The sequence below is a fragment of the Salvia splendens genome, chromosome 8, assembly GCF_004379255.2.
Source record: "Salvia splendens isolate huo1 chromosome 8, SspV2, whole genome shotgun sequence".
Taxonomy (NCBI): Eukaryota; Viridiplantae; Streptophyta; class Magnoliopsida; order Lamiales; family Lamiaceae; genus Salvia; species Salvia splendens.
This window is the reverse complement of record NC_056039.1, coordinates 27,323,576-27,339,651: the sequence shown is the minus strand read 5'-3', so window position 1 is coordinate 27,339,651 and position 16,076 is coordinate 27,323,576. Positions and strand designations below refer to the sequence as shown.

At 37.5% G+C, this 16,076-nt stretch overlaps 2 protein-coding genes across 2 annotated transcripts; one reads left to right on the top strand and one right to left on the bottom strand.

The window, feature by feature from the left end:
* The first annotated feature begins 2,776 nt into the window (after positions 1–2,776).
* Positions 2,777–3,455, top strand: LOC121743575 (auxin-responsive protein SAUR71-like). Its single transcript, XM_042136899.1, has one exon. The coding sequence runs from the start codon at positions 2,893–2,895 to the stop codon at positions 3,250–3,252; it is 360 nt and encodes a 119-aa protein (XP_041992833.1). The 5' UTR covers positions 2,777–2,892; the 3' UTR covers positions 3,253–3,455.
* Positions 3,456–12,657: 9,202 nt separating this feature from the next.
* Positions 12,658–14,024, bottom strand: LOC121746003 (protein FAR1-RELATED SEQUENCE 4-like). Its single transcript, XM_042139944.1, has 2 exons — positions 13,142–14,024; positions 12,658–13,046 (listed from the first exon to the last, which is right to left on the bottom strand). The coding sequence occupies exons 1-2, from the start codon at positions 14,022–14,024 to the stop codon at positions 12,658–12,660; spliced, it is 1,272 nt and encodes a 423-aa protein (XP_041995878.1).
* Between the last annotated feature and the right edge of the window lie 2,052 nt (positions 14,025–16,076).

Here is a 16,076-nt window from a genome sequence, read left to right as displayed (position 1 = left end):
ATCGTCCGCACCCTATGCTTCGGCCGTGGACGATAGGGCTTCTGCCAGGCATCGTCCGCGGTATCGTCCGCCCCACTGCGGGCGAGGTGGACGATACCGCGAACGATGCAACGCGTTTTTTTTTAATTCTTCAAAATTTATATATATACACCACAATTCCTTTCACTCTTCAACATTTCACTCTTTCATCTCATTCTCTATTTCACTTATAATGAATCCCAGTGATTACCAAGTCCGAATAGTTCGATGTTCAGTGGTGGTGCACGGTGGCCGGGTACAGACTCTGAATACCGGCCCTTTGACTCCAACACCTAGTACGATCCCGATTTTAGTACGGATTCGTACGGGCTGTCAGACATGGAGCCGTCTCCCACCTGCGCCCCCGCCCCACCCTGCCGCGCCTCTGGATCCACCGCCTCAGGCTCTGCCACCAAGAAGAAGCGGAACAAGCAAAGGCCCAGAAGTTGCGGCTTCCGGAGAAGAATGAAGAGTTCGCCCCAGGGAGGACGAACTACAACCCGGATGAAACCATCGTCTTGGCGAGGTGTTAGATTGATATTTTAGAGGATCCGGTGTTTGCCAACAACCAAAAGCAAATAGCGTACTGGGAGCGCATCGTTGAGCGCTACAATGAGGCCAAGCCGCCGTCCGCCTACAAGCGTCATAGGGAGCAGCTCCGCAAGCACTGGGATTGGGTGAAGAAGCAGGTCAATTTGTTCTCAGCGGAGTACGAGAAGTGCTTGAGCGAGCAAGGCAGCGTCGAGAGTTTGCTGATGTGCGCGATAGAGCGCTTGCGTCGTTCATTTCATTGTACGGCGATTTCAAGCATTACAACTCCTGGCTCCTCTTGAAGGACAAGCAGAAGTTCCAAGGAGGGATTCTGCCCCTATCGGCTGCGGCGAAGAGGACGAAGAACACCGCCGCCGGTGATTATACGAGCAGCGAAAGCGGTGCACATCCGATGGACCTCAACCAGCCGATGTAAGAGGATGAAAGTTCCAGCACACCGATGTCCTCCCGGCGTGCCATTGGCAGCAAGGCTGCCAAGAACAAGGGCAAGGCGAAGGCGACATCCTCACAAGTCGCGGCCCCGACTTCGGCTGTGGGACACGCCTACGCGGAGTTGGTGGCGGCTGCCAATCGGAGGACATTGTTGGACACGCACCACGCCCTCATGCAGTGTGAGGACCCGGGCAAAGCCTAATACCTCAAGTGGATGATCGATGATCTGCGCCGCAAGCTGGGAATGAACTAGTAATGTAGGATTTAGTGAACTTGTTTTTTTATTTCTAACTCTTGTAACTTTTTTTTAATTAGTAATGTAGGATTTGTCTTTAACCGTAGTGTTTTTTTGTTTATAATTTTGCATGACATATTTGAAAATATAAAAAATTAATTAGCAAAATAGTAGTGAAAAATATAGGGCGGACTTTAGGGTGTCTCACTGCAGGTGAAAAGGTAGGAGAATAGAATACTAATGTTGTGGAGCATAGGGCGCCCTATATGATGGACTATAGGGCGCCCCTTTGTGAATGCTCTTAATTAAAAACAATGATTGTTCTTTGTTTATAAGCATAATTAGGTGAACATATTATTTAGTCACCCTTGCCCGTTGGTACTTATATTGGGTTGAACACTGAATGAAGACATAATATATGGTTTCATATATAGTGGAAGAAATGTAACTACTTATATTGGGTTGAACACTGAATGAACACATAATATATGGTTTCATATATAGTGGAAGAAATGTAAATTATGTCTCAATATTTTAACATTAATTTTTATAGTTAATATTTACTAGTAGTATCCAATTCTTATATTTTAGAATTGTGGTTCGAATTTGTTCGCATCTGAAATTCAAAGGGACATGGAATTCCAATTTGAGTAATTATATAAAAAAAATTCATATGTCGTCAGCTCAAAACGACATTATTCTGAAAAAAATGAAAAAAATGACAGCTTCGAAATTTATGTAATAGTAGTAGTATTAAATTTCTCAACTCGTCCAACGCCTCCCTGCTTCTGTTTCAAAATGTATGAGGCAGACATTAGAATAAGTGTAACTTAAATACTCATGCTTAATTTCAGGAGCTCATTCAAAGAGTGTGCGCAGTGACTACATTCCACCATGGAATTTGGGAAGAAATTTCAATCAAATTAACAGATGATCTATGTACACTTGTCAAACCCTAAACTTTTGGTCAATTAATCAAACAAGAAATCTCCTAAACTCGCAAATGAAGATTTAAACAAGTTAGTCCCAAAGTAAAATTTGTAAACTTTTTAAATGAAATATATAAATTAAATTTAGTTTTGTTTAGGGTTATAAAATTAAAAGCAGTTAAAATAAGGCGAAGTAGCGGTGTCACATCTCACATGATTTGTCTTTCCCGATCCGTGAAAAGTGTTATTTCCACTCCGGAAAACATTTGTGTTTTAAATGTTTCTCCCTCATTCCTAAAGAATATGCAATTTGAGTTTGACACGAGTTTTAATGTAAAATTAATAAAGTAAGAGAAATATAGAAAAAAAGTAAAATAAAATATTATTAGTGGAGAAAATGTCTCACCTTCTTATGGGATGGATTAAAAAGGAAAGAGAGCGGATTAAAAATGAAAGAGCGCATATTTTCGTGAGACATAGTGAATATTAGTTTATAAAATTAGGCAAATTGTATTAAGCAAAAAGTTACTCCATAACCTGCAAGTACGCACATCTGTACCTCTCCATAACCTTTCTGTGTACACTCAGTATTTATACCCCTACTCCTCATCTCTCTCTCTTCATCTTCCCTTCCATTACTCTCTCTCACTAAAAGTCTAAAACCAAACACCTCTCTCTTTCTTTTTCGATTTCGATTTCAATTTCAATTTCGAGATCTCAATCGATATGAAGAAGCTCATCAGAAGATTATCCAAAGTCGGCGACTCGTCCCAGTACTGGCTGCTCAGATCGCAATCGAAATCCGAATCGCTGCGGAAGAGCTCCTCCTCCGGCGGCGTTCCGGAGGGGCACCTGCCGGTGTACGTCGGCGACGAGATGGAGCGATTCGTGGTGAGCGCGGAGCTGTTGAATCACCCGATCTTCGTGGTGCTGCTGAATAAATCGGCGCAGGAATACGGTTACGAGCAGAAAGGCGTGTTGCGCATCCCCTGCCACGTGTTCATCTTCGAGCGCGTGCTCGAGGCGCTCCGCATAGGCGTCGCTGACGCGCAGGATCTTCTCAATTCGCTCACCGATCAGTTGTAGCGCCGCGAATTTTTTTCGTGTTAGAGCTGTGCTATAATTTTTCCTTTTTCCTTTCTGGCTTCTGGATTGTATATACTTTGCTGTGAGCAAAGTGGAAGCGGAGAGGCTAGGCTTTTGTTGAAGGTGTTTTTAGCCTGATGATGTAGAAAGTTATTGACGGAAAAATAGGATTAATTAAACGTATTTTTCTTCAGATACAAAAATTCGTTTGATTTCTCTCACTAAACAATTTGAAATTGCAGAGGAACGTATAATAATACACGTGAAGATACAAAATTATGTATTGAGGGGAATGGGAATGGGAATGGGATTGGGAAGGTGTACGGTTCGTACAACGAGGAAAACGGAAAGTAACGGTAGAAGCGGCGTGACTGAGTTATGGAGAAAGGCGCCGTCGCGTGATTATAGGTGGCGCTTTGCGGCTTCCGAAATCGGAGCATCGGATTCTGAAATCGAGGGGTGTAGTGGTCATTTCACCTAAGGGGTAGTTTCGTCACGTTGGGAATATCTTTTTATTCTAGAGGAATATTTGGGCTGTACGGATATGTTTGATAGAGGGGTGGTGTCCATGCCATCTTCTCACCTACTCCCAACGGTGTCATCAATTTTTTTTTCCATTTTTTCTACTTCATGGGTTGTTAGGGCATCAGCAATGGGGCGCTCTAAGGCGCGTCACATCATCATTTTATTGTTTTGTTTAATTAATTTAAATGTTTTCAAATAACAAGTAACGAGTAAATAAAAAACGTCTAAATAACAAATGGCGACGCATTAATAAAAAAAAGTTACACCATTCAACTTACAAAAAAAAAACAACTAAGTCGGTGCAATTCCCAACTTCCGACGCAACTCATCGATTAACGCCCGGAGATATTCGGCTTCGTCGGGGTCGGTACACTTCTTGAGGGCCTTGTGCATCTGCAATAACATCCTCGCCATCGACGCTGTTGCCAACGACTCAAACGCGGTGGCCGTCTAGGTCGGGAGCGTTTCCGGGAACGGAGATGGGTTTGCAGCGGTCGAGGATGAGGTCGCGGCCTCCTTCCCCTTGGCCTTCGCAGCCTTGACGCCGGGAGGACGCCGGGAGAACACCGGTGTGCCGGAACTCCCTTCATCCACGTACGTCCGGTTGAGGTCAACCGGGTGATTGCCGCTGCCGCTGCTCGTGTAATCACCAGCTTCGGTAGTCTTCGTCCTCTTCAGCGCACCAGTGTGCAGAATTCCACCTTGAAACTTCTACTTGTCCCTCAAGAGCGCCCAGATGGCCTCGTGCTTGAAGTCGTCGTACATCGACCGGTACGACAACAGCGCTTTATCGCGCACGTCGCTCAAGCTCTCGCCGCTCCCCTGTGCCCGCGTGGACTTCTCGAACTCCGCCGCGTACAAGTTCACTTGCTTCTTCACTTGATCCCAATGCGTGCGGAGTTGCTCACGTTTACGCTTGTACGCGGTCGGCGGCTTGGCCTCATTGAAGAGGCCGGCGATGCGCTCCCAGTATGCGCCCTGCCTCTGGTTGTTCGCGAAAATCGGGTCTTTCGATATATCTACCCAACACCGGGCCAAAATGAGGGTTTCGTCGTCGGTGTAGTTCGTACGGCCGAGGGCGTACTCATCGCAATTTCCGGGAGGCGGTAACTTCTGCGCCCGTTGCCGGTTCCGCTTCTTTTTGGCTGGGGCGGAAGCGGTCGCGGCGGGTTCGGGATCGGGATAGGAAGACGGCTCCATGTCAGACAACCCGTATGATTCCGTACTGAAATCGGGATCGTACTGGGTGTCGGCGTCGAACGAACGATATTCGCCGGGTTCTGTACCCGGCCAACGCGCCTCTCCGCTAAAATAGGACTATTGGGACTTGAATCCATTTCGTAGTAATAATAAGTTTCGAAACTGAAATCGTGAAATGAAATTACAAATGAACTCTATTTATAAAAAAACGAAACCGCGTGCCATCGTCCGCATCGATCGCCCGCGTAGCCCACAGTGGGCTGGACGATGGTGCGGACGATGGCCTATCGTCCGCGTAGGCCGCAATGGGGCGGAAGATGGCGCGGACGATGGGCATCGTCCGCCCTATACTCCGCGCCCTTAGTATAGGGCGCGACGATCGTCCTCGGCCTATGTCACGCACCCGCAATGGGGAGGACGATGCGCGCCATCGGGCGTGCCATCGTCCGCCCCATTGCGGATGGCCTTATGAACTTCTTTCGGATTTAAGTTCAAATGCATTACCTAATTGAGACTCGTTAACTTACAAATAAAGTATAATCGTGAAAAGGTCGGATGAGTATTAATCAAAACAAATACTCCCTCTGTCCCGTGTTACTTGCACTATTTTCCTTTTTGGGCGTCCCAAGTTATTTGCACTCTTTCCATTTTTAGTAAAAATTATCACCTACAGCCGCAATTGTTGACTTTGCTATACACTCATTCCTTAATCTCCGTGCCGAAAAGAAAATGTGCGAGTAACCCGGGACGGAGGGAGTATAAACCTATCTAATTCAAGTGATTGAAAATTGCAATTAGTTTTTTTTAACTCCGTCATTGAAAAAGCAGTCTTCCTTCAAGACCTTTCTTTGGAGCGACTTAGCAATTTCCAATAATTTTCGAGGTGGAGATTGTTGTAATATAAATTAAGAAAAATATTCAAATGATTTGGATTTGAAATTAAATTCTTATTTTATAAACATTCAGTTTGATAATTTGAATTTTGTAATTAAAAAATATTTAATATACATATTACTCTCCTCTTTTTACACACTCACACAAGCAGCTGCACACATATAGCATGCACAACATTCATAGAAGACTCGCCACTCCCTGACCTCTATCCTAATACTCTATCCGTTCCACAATATGAGTCATATTTTGTGTGGACATGAGTTTAAAGAAATATAAGGAATAGTGAGTTGAAAAAGTTAGTGGAATATATAATCCACTTTTTTATATTGGTTTTATAATAAAATGTAAGTGAATTGAGTTAGTGGAATGTGAGACGTACTTACTATTTATGGTAAAAGTGAAATGTGACTGTTATTGTGGGATAAAAAAATGGCAAAATGTGACTCTTATTGTGGGGCGGAATGAGTATTATTTTTAGCCCTTTTTTTATACTACTATCAATTAAGTATATTATTTATATTAAAATATTATAACATCAAATTTAATAATCTAAAAACACAATTACAATGACAATATAAATAACAATTCATTATACCAAATACTCCCCAAAATGATTTTTATTTTATTTAGAAAAACATGTATGATGATAATTGTGCCACGAAATCCGCCCCTTTGGGCAAACATTAGGAGGTGGGCCCAATGGCGGATCCAGAAAATGAAATCTGTGGGTCGGATACAATAAAAATTAATAATAAATATAATATTTAAATAATTATTCAAAATCATATTTTAAGTTGTCATTGAATATCTGTATATACAAAAACAACAATTCAAAATTCTTAGTACCAAATATTATAATAACAGCTTAAAAAATTAATAAATAAATTATAAATATAATGAATTATAGTTGATGAAACGAAATAATAAAAATAATTATGCTTAGTTAATCCATAAAATGAGCCAACCTATTTAATTAATATCCCATTAGGTGGCCCAACTCATTTGAATAATATAAGGCCAAAGAATTTCACCCATTTAAACTAATTACTCTAGAAACAAAAGATAAACCATCGTAATTCCCTGCATTTTCTGCAACCCCTCGCCTATCTCTCGTTTCTCTATCCTTTTATTTTCTGGAAAAGACCGAAGATTTCGGGAGGAATTGAAGCTGCCGTGGGGTCGGAGGTGGAGCTGCACCGGGTCAAAGGTCGGAAATTATGTTTACCGGCAGCACTCGGTGGACCGCCAGTGGGGTCGGCCGACTGATAGGCTTCGAGTGCCTATCGGTGGGTTTTATCACCGGTTTGTGGAAATATATGATTGAAAATAGATAATAAACCTAGCAGCAACTAGGTCAAGCTTTAGGATTTCGAGAACTGAATTTTATTTCATATTTCTCGATGATTTTGACTCTCTAATGAACTCTAATATATAGAGTTCGGACCCTGCTTGATTCGACTCTACGATTCGGGAAAGAATCAAGAAGAAAACCTGAAAAGATTTATCAAATATAAACTAAATAAAAAATACGTTCAGAAGGAAATAAAAATAAAATAAAGATATGCATAGATCTTGTTGGGGGATTCATCCATGTAGCGTGGCAGTCTCGGCGTTGTTGTGCTGCGCCAATGGCGTAGGTGCCGCCGTAATGTTGGAGTCCCTATCACCGACCCCACCTGGGTCCGCCACTGGGTGGGCCGAAGACCATGACTAGAAGAAGCATAGCTCAAGTTGGTAAGGAAATTATAAATTTTGAATGCTAAATCCGCCCCTTTCCTTTTTTTCAGATCTCTGTTGCATGCTAAATTTTTGACCAGGAAACTAAGCCCTAACAGGCTCATTAGTTATTTACCAGGTAGAGATCAAAGCAAAGCATATGCATAGACCCCAAGGTCTCATGAACTTTTTCATTTGTTAAAGTGTTATTCAAGCCTGATATGCCTGCTGAATTTAAGGATACTTTCATGATTAATAATTAATTTACTTGTCCTTTGGAAAAAGGAAAGGATTTGTTTTTTTAATGTAATTCTGGGTGGTGTCATTTTGGTGAAGGAAAATTACAGTTATATAACCGAAAATGGGGAAGTATAAATACTACAAATTGCATAGTAGTAGTAGTAAAAAATATATGGTCTAGATTTATAATTGCAATTATGAGATCGGCATGTGACTATATATATACACTCCCTTTTAATCACCCATCTATCTTAAGGTAAGTGAATGTAACGAGAAATTATAAGATTAATGGATCCTGCTGGCCACAATATTTTTTTTGCTATTAATACTATTTTGCTAAGTTGTTTGAATGAATTACAAAAGGAAGTTATGGTTTTATTTTGTTTTAGATTTCATGAATCAATTTATATTTTATACAAATCAAATAAGACTGGATCGGAGCTTAATCAACGGGATTCTTGCCAAAAACCATTTATGACAAAAATACAAAACAGCGATCTTAATTTTTGGCCCAGTCATAGTTGTCTGTTTTCTCCACCTAAAGTAATTGTTATCGACGCTTCTAATTTGTTCGGTAACTAATTAACATTTTCTTAGGAGATATCACTATCAATAGGCTAGAAAACGTTTATATTTCAGCTACTCAAATATGATCATTTTTTAGTAGCTAAACTTGCATGGTCATAATCAATTGTGAATTAAATTACGGTGGTTGAGTTCAATGAATATTTTTTCTAGTAGAGCTACCTAGTAATGACTAGAAGTATGCAACTCATAGTCCTATTTAAGAGCTTGCGTTTAAAAAATATGGTTTTTATGCAAGAAAATCAAATTAACGAAGTTTCGTAGTTATTCAAAGATAAAATTAATGGTCAAATACGAAACTAGTACAAACTATCACATGATTGTTTATTAACTCAAGCATGAGCTACCATTTGTTTACCAGTAATTCAAATAAACAATAAAACTACGGGTGCACTATGGTGACACCACAGTTAAAATGACAACTAAGACAAGCAATATGCGATACATAAGCAAACAATTTAGCATATGGTTCTAAACAATCTGTGATATGAAATCAGCGATAATCAAGCAATCTGCGATACATAGACAAACAAGCTTGCTACGTGGCAAGCTAAAGTTAATATGCTCCTAAATTTAAATTTTTTTTATTGTAGTGCATTATCATTTTAAAAGTGGTTATAATACTATGATATTGTCTTTTAAGCTATTTCCTTAATACTATGATATTGTCTTTTAAGCTATTTCCTTTTACATGTATCTCGTCATTATTTAAAGCGGTCACTACCCAACAATATTTTCCTCTACTTTTATGTTAGATTTTCAACTTTGTTAATTATAGAAGTGCATTATATCAATGTGCACTATATAAAATTGAGATCATCTACTCAAACTCCAATAAGAAATTTAGAAAATTATTCTAATCAATTGAGACAAAGCAAAAACAAAATGATTTTATCTATTAATCCATGATAATTTCTTTTATGCCTGATTGAGTACGAACATATGAATGGATCGAAGTCATCGGTTTTGTATTTATAGACATGGGGCATATTATGGTGCCACCATAGATAGGATAACAACATAACACCAATATACACCGTTAGATCTGGAAATCCAACACTCAATATTAAATTTCGTGAACCGAATTGAGATTGTTGTCTAGTGTATTAGGAATTGCTGTCAGTGGCATTTTAGCCATTTCATATAGAATCAAATTGGGGATATCCCCAAAAACATCGCCACTATCCAAATCCCCCCGCCCCCTCCTTCTCTCTCTCTATATCCCACACTCTCTCTCTCCCACTCTCTCTCCCATACGGCTATTATTCTCATTTCGCCGCCTCTATGTTCACAAATCGAAACCATAGGATTAAATTTCGTGAACAGAACACAGATTGCAATCTAATGTATTAGAAATTGCTGGTGTGATAAACTGTAATATTTTCGTGGTAACACTGCAATATTCAATGAATAACACTGCAATCTGATAATGTAACAATTACCCCCCTCTCTCTCTATCCCACTCTCTCTCCCATACGTCGATTACTCTCATTTCGCCGCCTCCATATTCACAAATCGAAACCCTATGATTAAATTTCGTGAACAGAACACGGATTGCAGTCTAATGTATTAGAAATTGCTGGCGTGGTAAACTGCAATATTCAATGAATGACACTGCAATCTAGTAATGTAAAAATTAGAGATTTCCTATTTTACCCCTCCGCGTTTTTAATTGATTCTGCATAATTAAAATTTGTTGCCACATGGCAGTTTGACAAGCACAAATGGTGGTATTGTGTCACAATAAAGAGTGTTGTCATTTTAATACATTCATATATATATAGGGGTGCATTATAATGATAACCCCAATTTGTGTGATAACCCTATAACTAAATCTCCACCACACATTTTTAAAATATGTGGTCTAGATTTAATCTAACAAAACTATCATTTTATCAAATAAAACTATCGTATTTCGGTTATATAAGGGCAAAATTGTCATTTCGTTATAAAATTGGGCGCGTAAAAAGAAAACATGAACTAAACACTCAAACCTTATGAATCTCATTCAAACCCTTGCTTCTTCAGTTTCGAAGGAAAAACCATCCAAATTCTGGAATATGACGACGGAAAACGATCAAGCATCATCGAAGAAAGGGTGGATGAAGTTTTTTACTGATTTCACTTTTGTTTTTGTTCGATTTTATCATTTTGCCAGTGATTCTCATTTTTTTTAGATTCTATAGTTTTTTAGTGTAGATTTAGAGTTACATATGACAGCATGATGAATTTACTTTGAATTTACTACACACTTGGTTTTGTATCATCAATTCATACCTTATTCAATATTATTGTGTACAACAGTAATGCAGATTCGAAGCAGTTTATTTGAGTGCTGATTTTGTGAGTAGTGTTTTATTTGAGTGCTGATTAAAATGATACTTCTGTCTGATAAAATGATAGTTTTGCCGGATAGAATGATACTCTGAGTTGATAAAATGATAGTTTTGCCGAATAGAATTATACTCTGAGTTGATAAAATGATAATTTTATTGATTTGTAGGTATGTACATTCCTGCAACAATGATACTCTGAGTTGATAAAATGATAGTTTTGCCTGATAGAATGATACTCTGGGTTGATAAAATGATGGTTTCATGGGATAAAATGATAGTTTTAGGGGATAAAATGATAGTTTCAGGGGATAAAATGATAATTTCAGAAGGTAAAATGATAGTTGCACTTGATTAAATGATAGTTTCAGGGGATAAAATGATAGTGCCAGGGGATAAAATGATAGTTTCAGGGGATAAAATGATAGTTTCAGGGTATAAAATGATAGTATCATGGGATAAAATGATAGTTTCAGGGTATAAAATGCAAGAAAAAAGTTGTTCAAGATGATAAAGCCATTCAGACACCGACTTTGGCAGGAAGAAGGATTACTGACTTCATTTTGTCACGTTAAAGTATCATTTTATCAGCTTATATGTCATTTCTTCAGCTTATATATCATTTTATAAGCCCAATGTATCATTTTATTCAACAAAAATATCATTTTATACACCAAAAATACCTATCATTTTATCAGCTAAAAGTATCATTTTATCGGCTGAAAGTGTCATTTTATATCAAATGGCTTCAATCTGCCGTCTCATTGAATCTACCACAATTTCTTGAATCATGACGACCCATCTCATGACATTTACCACACCGTCGTAGAGGCTTATTTGCTTTTCTTATTGCACTCTCCATCTTTGATACTTTGTCACTAGCTGATCCTTTGGTTCTAACAACACTCTTGTTCAGAAAACACTTTACTCTTGTTCACAAAACATATCACTCTTATTCTGATTTTACTTCACTCTTGTTAAAAAACACATCACTCTTGTTCAGAAAACACATCACTCTTATTCTGATTTTACTTCACTCTTGTTCACTAAACACATCACTCTTGTTCAGAAAACACTTCACTCTTGTTCACAATACACATCACTCTTGTTCAGAAAACACTTCACTCTTTTTCACAAAACACATCACTCTTGTTCAGAAAACACTTCACTCTTGTTCACAAAACACATCACTCTTATTCTGATTTTACTTCACTCTTGTTCACAAAATACATCACTCTTTTTCAAAAAACACATCACTCTTATTCTGATTTTACTTCACTCTTGTTCACAAAACACATCACTCTTGTTCAGAAAACACTTCACTCTTTTTCACAAAACACATCACTCTTGTTCAGAAAACACTTCTCTCTTGTTCACAAAACACATCACTCTTGTTCAGAAAACACTTCACTCTTTTTCACAAAACACATCACTCTTGTTCAGAAAACACTTCACTCTTGTTCACAAAACACATCACTCTTATTATGATTTCACTTCACTCTTATTTGCAAAACAACTATAAATATAATCATGTAAACATAATACAAAGGCCATACGATTTTCATAATCAGTTAACATCAGTGAAACAACTATAAATCTAACCACAAAAACTACGGTTTTCATAATCACTTAACATCAGTGAAACAACTATAAATCTAAACACAGAAACTACGGTTTTCATAAATCTAAACACAGAAACTATCATTTTATAATCTGAAACTATCATTTTACCTTTTGAAACTATCATTTTATCCCCTGAAACATCATTTTATCAAGTGCAACTATCATTTTACCTTCTGAAACTATCATTTTATCCCACAAAATGTCATTTTATACACCAAAAATACCTATAATTTTATCTGCTAAAAATATCATTTTATCGCCTGAAAGTGTCATTTTATATCAAATGGCTTCAATCTGCCTTTTCATTGAATCTACCACAATTTCTTGAATCATGACGACCCATCTCATGACATTTACCACACTGTCGTAGAGGCTTATTTGCTTTCCTTATTGCACTCTCCCTCTTTGATACTTTGTCACTAGCTGATTCTTTGGTTCTAACAACGTCTGGAGGATGTACATCAATTACATCAGGTACTGCCATTACATAAAATTCCTCAACCATCTTTTTCTTTTCAATGACTAAAGGTATTGCACAATTTCCAAATATATGCTCTTCCAAATCATTAAGACCAGCACATAACAAAGACTGATGATCCATACTTACCTCAGACTTTTGGACTAATCGAAAAAAGTTGGAGAACAACTTTTTTTTAACTCCCTGCTTTTCATCCAAATCTGCAAGGTAAAAGATAACATTATTACAATAAATACTATCATTTCTCTGATTGGAAAATAGAGTTTTTATAAATAAGGTTAAAAATGGAGCACACATTCAAATGGTTGTAACTCCTCAGATGGTAGACCATGGGCTGCCTTTAGTAAAGAGCTCTTCAACCACCGTCGGCCAAAATATTTCTCAGGAATGAGATTAGCAGACTTATTCTTCAACAAACAAAATATATGACAGCATAACAAACCAATTCTGGAAAACTTCTTACAACTACAGTCGAATGTGTCTTGCTTACAATCATACTTAACATCCCATGTTCTACCATATTGGTCCTTGACCTTATGCATCTTGATGTTATCCTCAACAGTTATCGAAACAATCTCACATACCATACTTATTTCCTGTTGTACATGTTTGAAAATAGAATCAGTGTAGATTGTAGATGCATGCTTCTCAATAGGCAATTGGGTTGACAAATCAAGGATAGTTGAGTAATCCAAGTAGTTCAATCGTGAATTGGCATTCCTTTGATCTCCCACAGCACAGTTAAAGAAATTGATGAACTGTACAAGATTTGCACGAGGCTTTGTGTAGTTTATAAAAAAGCTATTCTCTGATTCAGACATCGATGTAGTCCTAAGAAGCGACCCCATGGGAAAATCTCGAAAATAAGCAGGAACCCAGAATTCTCTATATTCAAACATCGATCCAAACCAGTGCACGTCTTCTAATCCATACCGTTCCATTATATCATTCCATATTATATCAAACTCATCAGGCTCTAACAAATCAGACCAAACACATGCATTCAACTCTTTTTTTAAATCTTCATTACCAAGCAAGGATTTGGGCAACTTATCTGACACCTTAACCATAATATGCCACATGCACCATCGGTGCCTTGTTTGTAAAAGTACTTGTTGAATAGCAAGTTTCATCCCATAATCTTGATCAGTGATAATCAATTTGGGTGCTACCCCCATACATCGAACAAAACAGCCAAACAACCAAGAATATGAGTCTCTACCTTCACTTGATAACAAGCCAGCTCCAAATGTAACTACTCTGGAATGGTTATCTTTTCCAGTGAATGGACCAAAAATCATGCAATACCTTCAGAACATAACATAAAAATGAATTATATTTTCATACATACAGAAAAGTATCATTTTATCAGCTAAGAATATCATTTTATCAGCCGAAAGTATCATTTTATGTCTTTTAGCAACAAAAGTAATATACATGTTAGTGTTGTATGTTGAGTCAAATGAAATTACATATCCAAACATATGATAATTTCGTCTTGAAATAGCATCAGCCCAGAAGAGTTTAGTTAACTTTCCATGAGATCCTATCTCAATTTCATAATAGAAGGCATCAGATGATTCCTTTTGAGAACGTATATAATCAAAAATCATTTGAGCATCTGAACCATCAATATTGACATAATATCACGATAACCATTTCTAATATCAATAATATCACATCCAACATTTTTAGGTCCACCCATTATCTTCTTCAAAAAGTTTGAATGTGAGTGTGAGACCAATATTACACCTGCCACAATCCTCCATAAACCTCCGATGGATAGGATCCAGACTTCGATTGGCCGTCATAAAATGCCTATGCTCATCCGCAACCATTAAGTGATTATGATACTCAACAAATTGATAAACCTCATACCCTTTGCTCATGCCATCTGAAAAATATCTCAAGTTGAGCTTAGCAAGACATTCACACCTAAATGATCGACACCTACGCTTCTTAACAGACACTTCAGTTGATTTGGATGCATCACCAGGTATAAAATTCTTAGAGCCTTGTCTGCTGCAAGCCAAATACTGCCACTTAATAATACCATGAACTGATTTGTTGCCCAGTTTACGAATGCCAAAACCAACTGAACGAGCATAATGTTCATAGAAATCAGATGCTTCTACTAATGTATTGAATTTCATACCAATCATTGGCTTCAAAGCATCATCACAAACAGGAATGTACATACCTACAAATCAGTAAAACTATCATTTTATCAACTCAGAGTATCATTCTATCCGGTAAAACTATCATTTTATTTATGCAGTAAACCTAACATTTATAAGCCAAAAGTATCATTTTATCAACTCAGAGTATCATTCTATCCGGCAAAACTATCATTTTATCAACTTAGAGTATCATTCTATCCGGCAAAACTATCATTTTATCTACTCAAAGTATCATTCTATCCGACAAAACTATCATTTTATTTATGCAGTAAACCTAACATTTATAAGCCAAAAGTATCATTTTATCAACTCAGAGTATCATTCTATCTGGTAAAACTATCATTTTATCAACTCAGAGTATCATTCTATCCGGCAAAACTATCATTTTATCAACTCAGAGTATCATTCTATCGGCAAAAGTATCATTTTATCAACTCAGAGTATCATTCTATGAAGCAAAACTATCATTTTATGCAGTAAACCTAACATTTATAAGCCAAAATATCATCTTAACTACCAATCATTGGCTTCAAAGCATCATCACAAATAGGAATGTACATACCTACAAATCAGTAAAAGTATCATTTTATCAACTCAGAGTATCATTCTATGCGACAAAACTATCATTTTATAAACCAAAAGTATCATTTTATCAACTCAGAGTATCATTCTATCCGGCAAAACTATCATTTTATCAACTCAGAGTATCATTCTATCCGACAAAACTATCATTTTATTAACTCAGAGTATCATTGTATGCAAGAATGTACATACCTACAAATCAATAAAACTATCATTTTATCAACTTAGAGTATCATTATATCCCGCAAAAGTATCATTTTATCAACTAAGGGTATCTTTCTATCCGGCAAAACTATCATTTTATCAACTCAGAGTATCATTCTATCCGACAAAAGTATCATTTTATCAACTCAAAGTATCATTCTATCCGGCAAAACTATCATTTTATCAACTCAGAGTATCATTCTATCCGACAAAAGTATCATTTTATCAACTCAGAGTATCATTCTATCCGGCAAAACTATCATT